At 48.6% G+C, this 14,296-nt stretch overlaps 1 protein-coding gene across 4 annotated transcripts; it reads left to right on the top strand.

Annotated features, from left to right (window-relative positions):
• The first annotated feature begins 591 nt into the window (after positions 1 to 591).
• Positions 592 to 10,116, top strand: LOC306665573 (uncharacterized protein). 4 transcript variants are annotated; one of them, XM_079147197.1, is made up of 6 exons: positions 592 to 1,956; positions 2,223 to 2,295; positions 3,558 to 3,858; positions 5,418 to 7,330; positions 8,038 to 8,169; positions 8,503 to 10,116. In XM_079147197.1, the coding sequence occupies exons 1-4, from the start codon at positions 1,938 to 1,940 to the stop codon at positions 5,451 to 5,453; spliced, it is 429 nt and encodes a 142-aa protein (XP_079003323.1). In that variant the 5' UTR covers positions 592 to 1,937; the 3' UTR covers positions 5,454 to 7,330; positions 8,038 to 8,169; positions 8,503 to 10,116. The 4 variants fall into 4 exon arrangements, 2 of the variants coding, with proteins under 2 accessions (XP_079003323.1, XP_079003322.1); XM_079147196.1 differs by having other exon boundaries at positions 5,418 to 8,169; XR_013765075.1 differs by lacking the exons at positions 592 to 1,956; positions 2,223 to 2,295; positions 3,558 to 3,858 and having other exon boundaries at positions 5,089 to 7,338; positions 7,958 to 8,169.
• Positions 10,117 to 14,296: the final 4,180 nt, after the last annotated feature.

A 14,296-nucleotide genomic window follows, 5' to 3' on the forward strand; every position in this document is an offset into this window, starting at 1 on the left:
GTAAGTAGAAACATTTGTGTATTTAGAGACTAAGGAAGGCAGCATTCCAAGTGTAAGCTGTGCTTACTTGTCCTCACAATAGTCAGATAAGGGCTTTCAATGCCTCCAGCCAGAAATGCACCCATGGGTGAACACGCTGAGTGTTACGCATTGCAGCGAGGGCAAGCATGTGCTGTGGGGATCTCAGAAAGAGGGTGTTGGGAAGATTTTAGAAGGTTTGGGCTGTAGGGAATTTGGGGGAGATGCTGTCAAGAAGTGGAGGTAATTCTGTGACTGGGCATCTTAATAAATCTTGCCTAAAGAGGGCAGTCTAGAAAGAGACTGAAACTTTAGCTGGGAAAGAAGCAGCTTTTTTTTTACAGCTCACGCTTATAATCCCAGTGATTCTGGAGGCTGAGGCAGAGGATTGCAAGTTTGAGACCAGCTTCAGCAACTAAGCAAGACCCTGTCTTAAAATAAAAAGAACTAGGGATGTAGCTCAGTGGTAAAGTGGCCCGGGTTCAATCCCCAGTACCAAAAAAAAAAAGTTGGCTTTTACTCAGATTAGCCATATAATGGGAATGTTTGGTCATTTTTGTGTTTGGACAGTATTCATGTTTTGTCTCTGTTTAGATACATAATTATGGAGCAGTCTGGTTTTTGTCTTGATCCATCTTGGTGACAGATGGCCTTGTCGGATGTTGATGCTTATGAAACTGTGTGGGCACAGACGGGACCAGTACTGTGCTATGACAGGCCAGCTCCAAGCCACCATGGCTGACTGAGAGGACCTGGGAGCTCACACATGTCAGGGCTGCTTTGGTCTGTTCTGATATTATTATTCCCAAGTCCAGATGAAGAGACTGAGACCCAGAGAGTAATTTGCCTAAGGTCACGTATGACTGAGAAGGTGGTGGACATGGTTTTCAAACCTGATATCTGGCCCCCGAGTCTGTGCATTTAAGCACCAACCAGATTGCCTGGTGCCCAGCAGGTGCCAAGAAGTGGCTATCATCGTAGGTCTGTCTTCCAAGCTAGGCTATGAGACTCTGGAAGGCAGGGTCATGGTTTGGGATTGATGGTTAGTTTCATAGAGGTTAAGACAAAGCTCCACGTGATTGTGAGGCCATCCAGACTCCATCTGCCTCAGGAACACAACAGCTCCTCAGATGCCATCTCCGTCCCAAACAGCAGCACACATTCTCACACTTGTCAGGGACCTCCACAAAGAAGAGAAACCACGACTCACCTGGGGCTCCGTGGGAGTAGAACAGGCCAAGGGAGCCTGCATGCTCTGGTCCTGCTCTGAGAGAGTCCAGTCCTCCTGTGGAGCTTCCAAAATGCCACAGAACAATGGAAACTGTAAGAAGTTAGGGAGATGCAGGAGGAAGATGGCATGTGTGGGCTGCTCTGTGACTCATTAAGCTGCATGACCTTGGTCAAGTTAGGTAGCCTAAGTCTCAATTTCTTCATCTGTGAAATGGCAGGGCCATCATGAAGTCCGAAGAGATGACAGGAGCTGGGCCTGATTCAGTGCCTGCCAGGTGCTCCTTCCCCGATAGGCTGTGAGTGGCCCGGCTCTGCCCAGCCCTCCCACCGCTTGGCACCAGCCCTCCAGAGGTTTTGTCTCTACCGCAGAATCAGCCCCCTGAAGGGCTCCAACTCACCTACAACTCCTTTTTTTTTTTTTTTTTTTGGCCAAGTACCCAGTGTAAGGATTCATCCATCCATCCAGTCAACGTTTATTTATGAGAGTCTACTGGGTGCCAGGGACTGATCTGGGTGCGGGGGATGTAACAGAAAAGGAACAGACAAAACGCCTGCCCCGTGGCACTATAGTGGGGAGGCAGAGGAAAATCAGCAAACTGTACAGTGTTTGGAAGAATCACATGAAATACCTGATATTTAACAATTTCATATGGTTCGATCAGATGCCAGGTCAGGTGACATGAAATGCTATGAAGAGAATAAGGTCAGGTAAGTGTTGGAAGAAGGGCTGTGAGTGCTGGTTAAATGGGGTGGTCAGGGATGGTCTCTCTGGTGACATCTGAGCAACCCTGATGGAGGAAGGTGGAGCCCTGTGGATATGGGGTTGGGGGGGGTGTCTTCCAAAGGAGTGGGGAATCCACCAACCCAGTCAGCAGTTTCCCCGTGGTCCCCTTGTGGCCCTGCCAGCATGTGTCCCCACCTCCCATCGGGCCTCCAGCTCTTCCCTCCAGCACCCACCCCTTCCCCTATTCCAGCAGCCTCCAGAACGTTCCTTCGGGACCAGCTTGGAGCACCTGGGGATACTTTATTGACTCCTGGAAACCAGAGGTACTCTCCCCAGGACCTTTTCTTGGGGGCTCCAACTGACCAGCAGGCATAGGGCCTGAGCAGAACATCCATCCTACCAACAAAATAAGACTCCCCACTTCCCCAGGAGCCCCTATAAATCACAGGGCCTTCCTCTCAGCACTGGCCCTTGCTCCCACCTCCTGCGCTCAGCTTGAGCAGCCCCTGGTGGAGGACAGGGGTAGGGATGGCTCTGCAGAGGAGGTACTTCAGCCAGACTTCACACCCTCCAGCCCCACCGCCCATCCACTCCTCCCTGCACCTGCCCCTGGCCCGCCCCCTCTGTCTGATCCCGTGATGGGGTGGCCAGGAGGTCTGCTGGGATCCTCAGCCACGCCTGAGTCTCCTCTCTGGTGACCGCTGCCTTGTCCTTGGTAGCCTTCATCACAATTTTAATGAATTTGCCCCATTCCCTGTGAGGTGTCTCTCTCCACCCTCACACCATGACTCTTGGAGGGTGAGGACAGTGTTCTTGTCGCTGTGGGACCCCCAGCACCCTGCCTGGATCACAGTGGCTGCTCCATAAATACTCAGTGAATCAGTGAACCAAAGGTCACTGTGTCTGTTCTGGATACGAGAGGGGGTGAGGGAGAGGTGGTTTGAAGACCCAAATGGCGGAACTGAGGAGGTGGTAGTAGGGGGAGCCTGTTTGAAATCAGGTCTGCTGCAGGTGTCTGGATGTGTGGTCATTGGTTGGTGGGTTCAACTGAAGGCAAGGCCTTGTCCAGGAGTGGCATAGTGGCAGCCCCGGTGTGGTGGTGGGGGGGGGGGGGGGCAGGAGCACTGGCAGCCAGCGCAGGCTGAGGCCGCCCAGAGCCCACCATGCTGGGGGGGGCCTGAGGTGCAACCAGCCAGGGCTGGGGCAGGCCAGGGCGAGCCGGCCTGTCACCCAGCTGCTGCCAGGCCCAGGCCTGGTGCCAACACCTGCTCCACACGCACTGCAGCCCCGGATACCCCCCCAGCATCATCCAACCTCATCCCCCTGCTTCCCGAAGAGCAGCGGGGGCACTCCGGAGGGATTGTAGGGCTCACCAATAGAGTGGTCACTCTTCCAGACCTGGGTTAGCATAAATCTGGACCAACTGCGTTGACTCGAGTGCAATATAAACCCCTGGACCAGCACATTCTAGTGGCCACCCCATTGGGCCCCCCCCAACCCTGAGAGAGTTTTTTCTTCACACTTAGATAAATCCTACTCTTGCCCTTACTCTTTCTCTGTGGGTTTCATTCTTTGAATTCACCAGGCAAGAACCCAGAAAGAAGAAACTGGCTTCTGGGCTCTGCCGCAACACTGGAGGGCACAGCCTGCCTGTGAGACCTGCGAACCGCCACTCGGTGGTAGTGCAGGAAAACCGGGCTTTGCCTGCTGTGACCATCGGAGCTGATGCCAGTAGACGTCCCCTGCCTGATGAGCTGCTAACCCAACAGGCTTCCTCGGCTGCAGCGGTCCGCAGCGTGCGCAGACCCCACCTGCCCGTGGAAGCAGAGACACTGGTTTCAGTGTCCTGTAACTTTTTTGGCTTTGCTCTGTTCTTGCTGCCTGAGGTAAGGCCTACGGGTGTTATTACCGTGTGGCTCTCCAGCTCCCAGCGCGAGGCTGGACCTCTGTGGGATAGTTAAAGAACCAGGGGTACCACCTGAGCTGGGAGACCCCTTCGTCACCACGACCCTGCCTCAAACTTCCATCCCAAAGCTGGGCCCACCCTGCCGCCCACGCCTCCCACTGAAGCTCTGGACAAGCCGAACCCTTTTCCTCCAGAATTCCCCTCCCTCTCTCGTTCCCTCCCTCCGTCCCTCCTTTCCTCATCAAGGAGTGTTCCAGAGTGAACTCCAGGCTCACCCCCATGCCTGTGCATCCCCTCCCAACCCCATGGCCTTGACTGCCTGCCCCACACACGGGCCCAGACTTTGTGCGGCACACACTCTTTGGGTGTGCTTGTACTCCCGCAAGCCAATAGAGAGGTAGCTGAGGAAAAGACAGCTGAGTCTGAAATTCATGTCACGACATGCAGCTGTGTGACCTTGAGCAGGTGAGTGCATGTCTCTGAGCTTCCTCATCAGTAAGATGGGAAAAGACCAGCTCCTAGGTAGGAGGGTGGAAAGAGATTACATGTGCAGGGGGTAGGCATTATGCATGGTGCCCCCTCCCATCCTTTGGGACTGCTCATAGGCCCCCTCCTCACCAGCTGTGCCCCACAGGCCTTAGCTGGCCTCACTATCCCTCAAGGACTTTCATATCTATTTATGTACCTATCGCGCCTCTGTCCCCTCTACTACAATGCCAGGTTGACGAAGGTAGAGGCTTTGTCTATTTTGTTCATTGCTGAATTATGTTCATTCCAAATTCATTGTTCATCCTGAATTTCTAGAACCTGGAAGAGTGCCTGATACTCGTGATTGACTGAAGGGCAGGTAGGGGCTTTACAGATGGATGCTATTAATTTTTCTGTGCATCTGTCTAGTGTGAAACTCACTTTGGTACCTAAGGCATCCCAGCTCCAATGACCTGCCAAACTGTAGTAATGGGTCATGATCCTGCCTGGACTCTTGTGTGCCCTGCCCCAGTCAGAAAGGCCACCTCAAGACCCTTCTTTTACGGGGCAGAGGCCACTGGGCCTGGCTGATCAACCCCTTCTATGGAAACATCTATGTCAAGACATGCAAGAGATACCCTTGTCAGGGTCAAGGGCTGCCTGCTGTGGCAGGGTTTGGAGCTCTGATTTCAGCTCTGCCTCTGATTTGCTGTGTGACCTTAGGTAAGCTGGAATACCTCTCTGGATTATCAGTTTTTCTGTTATGCATATTGAACGAACAGTAGACAGAACACTAACTACTTAGCATTTATTCATCCTAAGAACTCTGTAGATGGATCAATAGTATCCCCCATTTTACATATAACAAAAATGAAGCAGAGAGAGGTTGAAATGATTTGCCCAAGGTCACACAGCAAGGGAGAGTTGGGACTGGAGCTGAGGCTGGCTTGCTCAGACTTAGGACCGAAGCCACCATGCTTGGCAGCACTGTATGATGCTGTGGAGGGCATCTTTGCCTTTGAGAAATCTGAAATTAATTCTCCTGATGAAGCCTCCATTATTTGGCTGTAGGCTCACTTTTCTGAAGATTCCATCTGGCTTCCTTAAGCGAGAATCTCCCCTTCTGCGCTCCTCCAAATCTCCCAGCTGAATCCATCTTCCTTCCAGGAGGAAGCAGCCAGGGCTGTGCTGGAAGACAGGCTCTGGGGTTGGGGAGCCCTGTGCAGAGTGTTCGTCAATTGCAGTGGTATAAATACCCACACCCGGGGCAACTGCACTCTACCACCTCAGCGTCCCGAACACGGAGTTGAGAAGAGATGCACAGAATCACATCTCAAGAGTCACAACAAGCGAGTTCCAGCACACCACTGCCAGCCCATGCAAAGCCAGGGCAGCAGGGACCAGCAAGAACTTCAGTAGGTATATACCACCAGCTGCTCCTGAACCTGGGGGCTGAGTGGCCCTTCCAGCTTCCCCCTGCCTCGTGGGCCCTGCGTGACCTCACTCCATCACATTTGCTGGACACCGCCTTTCCTAAATCACCGGGTCCCCTGGAAGGAGGGGGCACCGCTGGGCAGCTTGGGAGCAGCACAGTTCGGGGGTGACACGCAGGCCAGTGGCAGCAGGTGGTGATTCATTTTCCTAATGAGGGCAGCCTGTCCTCCCACCCACTCTCCATCCCTGCAGTTCCCCGTTGCTTCCAGGACAAGGTCTCAATTTCTCAGCCTGTGGGACAGGGCTGGCCTTTCTTGTTCATTGGCAACTCCCCTGCCTGTGCACAAATGTCCTCCATTCCAGTCCTCTCCCAGCGCTCCTCACTCAGCCCTGTCACCTCACCTTGGCGAGAGCTGTGTGCTGCCTGTCTGGAACGCCATTTCTCTGTTTGCCAAGGACAGGGAGGACCCTCATTGCTCTGGGCTGGCTCTGAAGCTCCTCTGGCTGGCCTTGCCGGGTCACCCCTATATGGGGCTTCCTCCCTCCTCAGGCTCCTGTAGGAGCTGCAGGCCTGTGATTTGGAATCGTCAGTGACCTTGCAGACGCAACTGGATTGTAAGTTTCTTGAGGGCAGGAGTGTCTTATTTTTTCTCTACGCTCTCTGGCCTACGGAGCAACGTGTTGTAAAGCATTCATTCATGTCGCCAAATTCTTCTGAGCAGCTGTCAAGACATTGAGGATAGACAGACAATGTCACAGTTTCTGTCCTTGAGAAGCTCCTATTAGGGAGGCAAAGCGAGACAGAACATCACCGTCACCAGCAGGTGGGAGTGTTAATGGCGCAGACTTTTAGAACCATTTGGCAATGTTACTAAATGTGCCTGTCATTTATCCCCATAACTCCTTAGCTGTCAATTTAGTGAAAGAAATTGAAACAGACAAGGGGGCACACACTTATCACTGGAGAGTTTATCATCTGTATGAACAGAGAGAAGTTTCCAGCATTATAAAAAAAAAAAAAAAAAAAAAAGAAAAGAAAAAGAACCAGGAAAAAATGCCCGGATGGGTCATCTCAGGTTTGGAGGGTATGTCTGGGGTGGGCTCACTGAATGCCTACAGAGTAAGTTGAGGATGAAGTTCGTGTGGCTGATGGGGATGGCAGGAGGGCAAAGGTCCTCTTCCAGGTAGACCACTGAGCTCTTTCACACACATGCTGCATCCACTTCCGCTATCTTAAATATAAAACATTATAGACACCAATAATTATGATGACAGCAGTGGCAAAAATATAGACAAACAGTTCTTACTATGAGCCGCATGCTGTTCTGAGTGCTCCACAAAGGTTAGTTCATTTAATCCCCACACAACCCCACGTAGAAAGTTCTATCATGACTGTCATCCCACTTTACAGACGTGAAAACCGAGGCCCTGAATGAGTCAGCATCTTGCCAAAGTCACACAGCAAGTAAGCGAGGCAGCCGGGATTAGACCCCAAGCCATCTGCTCTTGACCACTGAAGCCCTTTGTTCCCCTCCCTGACCCACACCCAGGTTGGCGTGTATCCTTCCCACACCCGCTTTTCTGTTGTGCTGGGTATGCATGTGTGGTATCGAACTGGATCACCCAACTTCCTTTTTCACGCAAGTGTTGGTGAGATGTGCCCAGCTGAGTCATCTGGCTCAGGGTTTCTCAACCCCAGCACCCCGGACATGTTGGACCAGGTCATTCTCTGTTGCCGAGCTGTGCTGTGGGCTGCAGAACGTTCAGCAGCAGCCCAGCCTCTACCCTCCAGATGCCAAGTAGCTCACCACCTCCCCCAGGGTGACAGCCATCAATGTTTCCAGACATTGCCAATTTGCCAGTTGTCTGTCCCTGCACAGACAAAATGGGGCAAAGAAGGCAAAATCATTCCAGTCCACTTGTTTTCTCTGCTGTGTAATGTTTCATCGCACAAATGCACTATAATTATTTCCAGTTCTAATGGATGGCCTTTGAGGGTTTTTCCCCCCATTTTATCCCCCTGCAATTACAAATGACACTGAGTGAAAAGTCTGCATTCACAATTCCTTGCAAACATGAGGAAGTTTCTCTAGAACAATTAGCTAGAAGGAGAACAGCAGGGTTATAAGCTGTATGAAGCTTCTGTCCTTAACTAAATCCTGCTTAACTGCTTCCAGTGTATGGAAGTTTGACAATGTGTAGTCACTCATTCGCCTTTTCCTTTATGGTTTCTGAGTTTTGTGACATGCTTTCAAAGCCCTTCTCCATTGAAGTCTGTCTGGAAACAAGGTGGCTAAAGGAAGAAGCTAGCTGTCCAGGTGTTTCGACACCGTGTACTGGTACAGATCATGGAATACCACACGTTTGTGTTTGCGCTTTCATCTTAAATGTATTTTCACAAATTTAGGAAATGTCCTAGGAATTACAGTGACCTGTCCACAGTCACTATTTCCAGGTAGTGGGATAAAGGATATTACCTGGCTACACTGAAATTTTCTTTCAACAATAATCATCTTTTATTTACGTCGTGAAAGAATTATAGTTAGGAAAAGTAGTAAGTGCTTTGGCACCAAGAAGCTCAGTGCCAGTCACAGAAACACGGAAGTGGGCCCCTGACTGGGCCAGAGGCTGGGGCAGGAGCCAGAAGGTGGGAGGGTGTTTCCCAACCGGGAGCAGGGTGGGGCATGCAGAGCGGAGCAGCCACTTGGGTGTTTGCCTCCAGAGGGGGACACTTCCTGCCACCAGAACTTCATCAGAGAGTCATTGCCTCTGTCTCACCAAGCAGAACTGTGGGTGGCCAAGTCTTCCATGCAGGACCATCAGCTCTGTCATGCCTGAGCAATGGCTCGGAGGAAATGGGTCTTCGGGTCACGGTGGCGATGATCTCATGCTTCACACTGGAACAGGTCGGCTGGGGCAAGGCCCAGGAGGCATGCCTCGTAAGTCCCAGCCGAGTATGGGAAGGTGATCCCAGGCACATCTGGCCCAGAAAGGGTCTCCAGCAACCGCTGAGCCAAGGGCCTGTTCTGGGGCCCCAGGGAGGTGTGAGGGTCTTTGTTTACAATCGTCTTCCCCCTTTAGAATGTCACTTCGAGAGGGTGGGAATTTAGCTTTTCTTCTTTCCCGCACTTGGTGCCTCACATGCAGGAGGTAACTGCAGCTATTTGTAGAATGGTCCCGTGAAGCTGGGATGTCACAGTGACTGCCAGTTATTGTCCCCTGTCTTTTCCTTCCGATGTTTCCGTTTTAAAGTGGGAGATGGACGAGGACACGGCAAGAATCATCTGAATCGTGGCTATTAGCTACCTTCCGTAATCTTTTGATTCTTGTCCTAATGCATAAAATTGCTGTGACCCAACTTGAACTGCACAGCAAGATGTAGCAGAGAGAATCGAATCCAGTTCTCCCAATTCTTGTCTCTTCTTAAACAAGGAGATTCCCATACAGTAGGGTTTGTTCAGCAGGGCAGATAATCTGTATCTTATTTGGTTTCTTTCTTTAGAAGGTCTGTTTCTAAAGATTGCCGGTTGTGAAAACAGGAAGCAGAAGACAAGATGATCTGCAAGTGATTAAAAGATGATAGTCATCTACTGATGTGATCAATAAAGATTGGCTACTTAACTGTGTGCCAGATGTCATGCTCAGCAACATTAGCAAACAAGACACAATACATGCCCTCAAAGACATGCAGTCTTTTTTTGAGGGGTGGGGGTACTGGGGATTGAACTCAGGGATGCTTGACCACTGAGCCACATCCCCAGTCCTATTCTGTATTTTATTTAGAGACAGGGTCTCACTAAGTTGCTTAGCGCCTCCTGTTGCTGAGGCTGGCTTTGAACTCCTGATCCGCCTGCCTCAGCCTCCCAAACTGCTGAGATTAAAGGTGTGCACCATCACACCTAGCAGATATGCAGTTTTGAGCTTGTATCTATTAAGCACTTACTATATGCCAAGGGCTTCACATGTCTTAACTCATATTTAATTCTCACAACCACTCTATAAGGTAGGTTCCAAGACTATGCAACTTGTCCCAAGATTGTACCAGCAGGAAATATTGGGGCTGGGATTTGAACTCAGGCTGATTCCAAGCCTTTGTCCTTGTGAATCAGGTGCAACCTAACCAGGACCTTTAGTGTCCACAACATACCAGGCACACTGAAAAAACAGGCAATGGCAAAGCAGGGTGGCCAGTGCCACCACTAATCAACACAGAAGAATACAGGGGCGCATGGAGGGCAAACCTTATCCAGGGTTGGGGATGGTCAGGGAAGATGAACAGAGGAATGACATCAAGGCTGAACAGAAAAACAAGTTAGCCCAGAGGAGGAGGGAAGGGAGGGTTCTAGGCCATGTGCAATGGCCATTAAAGAGAGCAAGAGTGTTCAGTGGCATGGTACAGTTAGAGCAGGACGTAGAGAAGAACCAGAGAGGGCAAGAGGAGGCTGTGGAGAGAACCGTGCTAATTTTTTAGGTGAGGTAAGAGGGCTGGCTCACACTCTTTTGGCTGAAGGAGAAGGTGGCTTTTCTCCAGAGCCTGGCAGTACATCTCTGTCCCAGATGAGGAAGTACGAAGGGGAGAAGGACCAGGGGCTAGGACCCGGGACATAGGCCTAGTGTGTGCTGAATGAGACAAGGCATCACGTGTGGCCTGGGGCTGCCATGGACTTCTCTCCACTGCGACCACGAAGTCCTCAGGAAATCATGCTGCATGTTTTTCTTGATTTTCTTTCAAAAACCAATAGAGGCGTGGCTCACGCCAATGCTATTGTACTTCACAGCTAGGAGTCTTTCAACGTGGATCCTTTGACGGCGTGTTGAACCCACTCTCAGTTGTAAGGTGATTCTGGATGAGAATCTGAGAGATCTGTAGAGTCCGAGCACAGCGTTGCAAGGATGCAACTGCCTCACATGCAGCAGGAGTGGGAGGGAGGGAGGGAGGCCAACAGGAAGTCAGGCCTGTCCTTCACCCTGTCACTCCTCAGGGCTCCGATGTCCCTCGAGTCATTTTGTCTGTCAACAGTTCTGAACAGGCACATGTTAGAAACCCCTGGGGTCATTTTTGGATGTCACACTGATGGGGTATTACTGATACTCTGCACGCGGCAACTACAGTGCAGAGTAAGAGTCTCACCACTAATCACTCCGCATCCTGCTGCACGTTCTTGTTAATGGGGGTGGGGTGGGACTATTTATGATCATCCAAGACTAGGTGGTAACTTGATTTTACAATAAAAAAACAACAAATTTTTTTTTGTATTGACACACTTAATTTCCCAGGCTGAGTAAATTCAAAGATTCTAATTGTTTGTTTTGAAATTTCACCAAGCGGTGTTGACCAATTCTAGAAAATGACGATTGCTGTCAGTCACGGCATTTGAGTTGCCAAAGTAACACTGGGACCTTGCTCTTCGTTTACAGCTGTGCAGGAGCAGGAATCTAACTGCTTTTTTATGCCTTTAATGTTGTTCTGCTTCAGCATTTACATTGAAATACATTTGTTTTTCTTTATTCATCCATTATACTAGATCATTATGTTTTTATTGAAACTATGTATACATGAATTATCTATGACTTGCTTCAGGATTTATAAAAGGGGTGTTATGAAATATTAATTACACATAGGGTGTTGGATCTGATGGAGCTGAGAACTGCTGGTCATTGTCAAGGATTTAGGCTGGGCCTATGGTTTTACATCTTTTTATCTCTTGCCACAACTGACACTTGAAAGGTGGTGACAAAATTTTATTCTTCAGTTACAATATTGGGTTTTAGGCAACTTCCTTATTTAACTCTTAGTAACTTTAAGTAGATTTACAATACAAGAGAATCCTACTGGCCATGAGTCCTCAGGCCACAGCCTCTATTTTCAGGAGCAGGCTCACACTGTTCCCCGCTACAGAGCACACCAAACTCGCTCTAACACGACAGTCTCAATGCTAATGTCAACTCAAGTGAGATGCAACCTAACCAGGATTTTGAGTGTTCACAACATACCATGTACACTGAAATTCGTTTCATTTAATCTTTCCAATCCCCAGAAAGCTAGAAACGATTATCCCAAGGTCACATACCTGACAGGTCAAACTAAAATTTGAATCCAGGACTGTGGCTTCATAACCCTGTATTCACTCCAGTGCCAGTCTAAGCAAACCGTGTAGTCATACTCCACTCTAATCACTAGCTTTTCTGTGGCTATGGCCAAAGAGCGTCTGAACAAAGGATGGTTTAGTTCACCCCACTTCTGCTTCCACTGTTGGTTGAGAAATGAAATGGCCTTAAGCTGGTACCGAACTTTCCTCCTAACTAACATCTTCCTTTTTCCCAAAAATGATCTACTCCAGTCTTTACAAGGGTCTTTCAAATTTTTACTTTCCTCCCAAGATACCAAACCACTTCTTTACCTTACAGTTGGTTAACAGGTGTTAACTTTTAATTATATTTTTCAAGAAAAGGGGCTTGGGTACTCTGCAAGATGAGAGGGAGGAAGCTTTGGGTTAGTGATTTTCGAAGAGGGATGACTTTGCCAACTGTAGGACATTTGCTGACATCTAGAGATATCTATGGCTGCTACAACAGGTGGAAAGGAACATGTGTGCCACTGGCATCCAGGAGGCAGAGGCCAGGGGTTCTCTTTAACACCCTTCAAAGCACAGGACAGTCCCTCACAAAAGAATTATCTGACCCAAGATGTCCATAGTGCCAAGTTGAGATATCCTGCTTCCTTAAAACACAACCTCCTAATGGGAAAGAAAGAGACCACCAAGTCCTCCCGGCTGGGTGGAGCCTGCAGCAAAGCAGTGGGTGAGCTCTGCTTGCCAGAGGCCCAATAGGGGGCTCAATCCATTGCAGAGAGTGTTCCGTCTTGAAAAGCTGGGCTCTGACAGGAAAATTTGAAATTGTGGATGGCTTCCCAGGTCACACAGAATTTAAAACTCTTTTGCATCAGAAAAAAAAAAAGTTTCTTTCTGATCATCACCCGCCCCCCAAAACAATAAAACCTCCAAACCCCAAAGTATTTAAAAAATAAACATTAGATAAATAGCACAAAAAGTTAAGGGCCCACAATTCCACTCCCCAGAGATGGTCAACAGTAACTTAAGAGTGTGTACCTCTAAGTTTTTCCCAGCCATGTACAGACTGAGCATCTGTAATCTGAAAATCTGAAATGCTGTCATGTTGGAGTATTATACTTGACGCTCAAAAGCCTTAGATTTCTTGATAGGTTAGATACACCAGTAAAGTCTATGCAAATATTACAAAACTTGAAATACTTCTAATCCAAATCATTTTTGATAAGGTATACTGGCTTGGTTTGATCTCAATGTCCCCCAAAGTCTCATGTGTTGAACGTTTCATCCTGTTGATGGCACTGTTGGGAGATGGTGGAAACTTTAGGATATGGAGCCTCATGGGAAGAAGCAGGCCACTGGGGGTGTGTCCCTGAAGGGTACATTAGAATTCTGCCTCAGCCGCTCTTTCTTCCTGCTATACGAAGTGTGCAGCTTGGCTCTACCACATATTCCTCACCATTATGTTCTGCCTTGCCACGGGCTCAAAATGTTGGGGCCAAGTGACCATGAACTGAAACCTCTTCAACTGTGAACCAAAATAAATCTTTCCTCCTTTAAGTTGTTTACCTAGGGTATTTTGTTACAGTAACAGAAAGCTGACTAACACTGATACTCAACTTACATTTTCTATCAATAATAAATGGGGGGCAGTCTACTACAGTCTGCCACTTGCTTTTTGTCCTTTGAATGTACCTAGCACATTCCACCGCACAGAGGTCTGTCTTAGTCAATCAAGTCCTTATTGATAGGTATTTAGGTTACCTACAATGTCTTGCTTAGTACAAAGAGTGTGGCACTGACCAAGCTTTTACACTTTTGTGCACTTGTGAAGATTTCGGGTAAATGCTAGGTTTAAAAGGTACATATGCTATTAAAACATACTGAATTATAAATAAAAGGGGCCTTCATTATTGGCATATTCATTAACAAAATCCTTGCAGCTACCAGATTGTATAGAAAAGTGAAAGTCATACAACATGGAGACATTCACTAATGAGTTGATAACTTCTAAATAGTCCTTGCTTCATAAGCATCTAAACCCAGAGAGTATCCTGCCCCTTGTGTTCCAGTCTTCTCTTGTCTCTAAGGCTCTATTGTGAACATATGACAAATGATACAAATAAAATGCAGATTAACCGGAATAATCACAAGTCTTGCAGACGATGGTGGATTTGACACACTTGATAAATCATCCTAGAAAACTGCTCAAGTATCAAGCAAAGTCACTGAAAAATGGGGATCTGTAGACTCAGACCAGTCAACAATAAAGGGAAAGGTGATGAGGTAGGTGACGATAGCCACCTATAAGTAAGAACAACATGATTATCGGGGGATTGAGAACTGTCAACTTTTGTGTGTGTTGTGGGGGAAGGTACTGGTTACTGAAACCAAGGATACTGTACCACTAAGCTATATCCCCAGCCCCTTTTTAAACACTTTTTGAGA

Source organism: Sciurus vulgaris, assembly GCF_902686455.1.
Source record: "Sciurus vulgaris genome assembly, chromosome: 7".
In the NCBI taxonomy this organism is placed as follows: Eukaryota; Metazoa; Chordata; class Mammalia; order Rodentia; family Sciuridae; genus Sciurus; species Sciurus vulgaris.

Coding starts and splice junctions, on each gene's coding strand:
- LOC306665573 (XM_079147196.1), top strand. Junction 2,296..3,557: donor TTGACTCCTGGAAACCAGAG/GTACTCTCCCCA, acceptor TGAATTCACCAG/GCAAGAACCCAGAAAGAAGA. Junction 3,859..5,417: donor CTCTGTTCTTGCTGCCTGAG/GTAAGGCCTACG, acceptor ATTTGGCTGTAG/GCTCACTTTTCTGAAGATTC.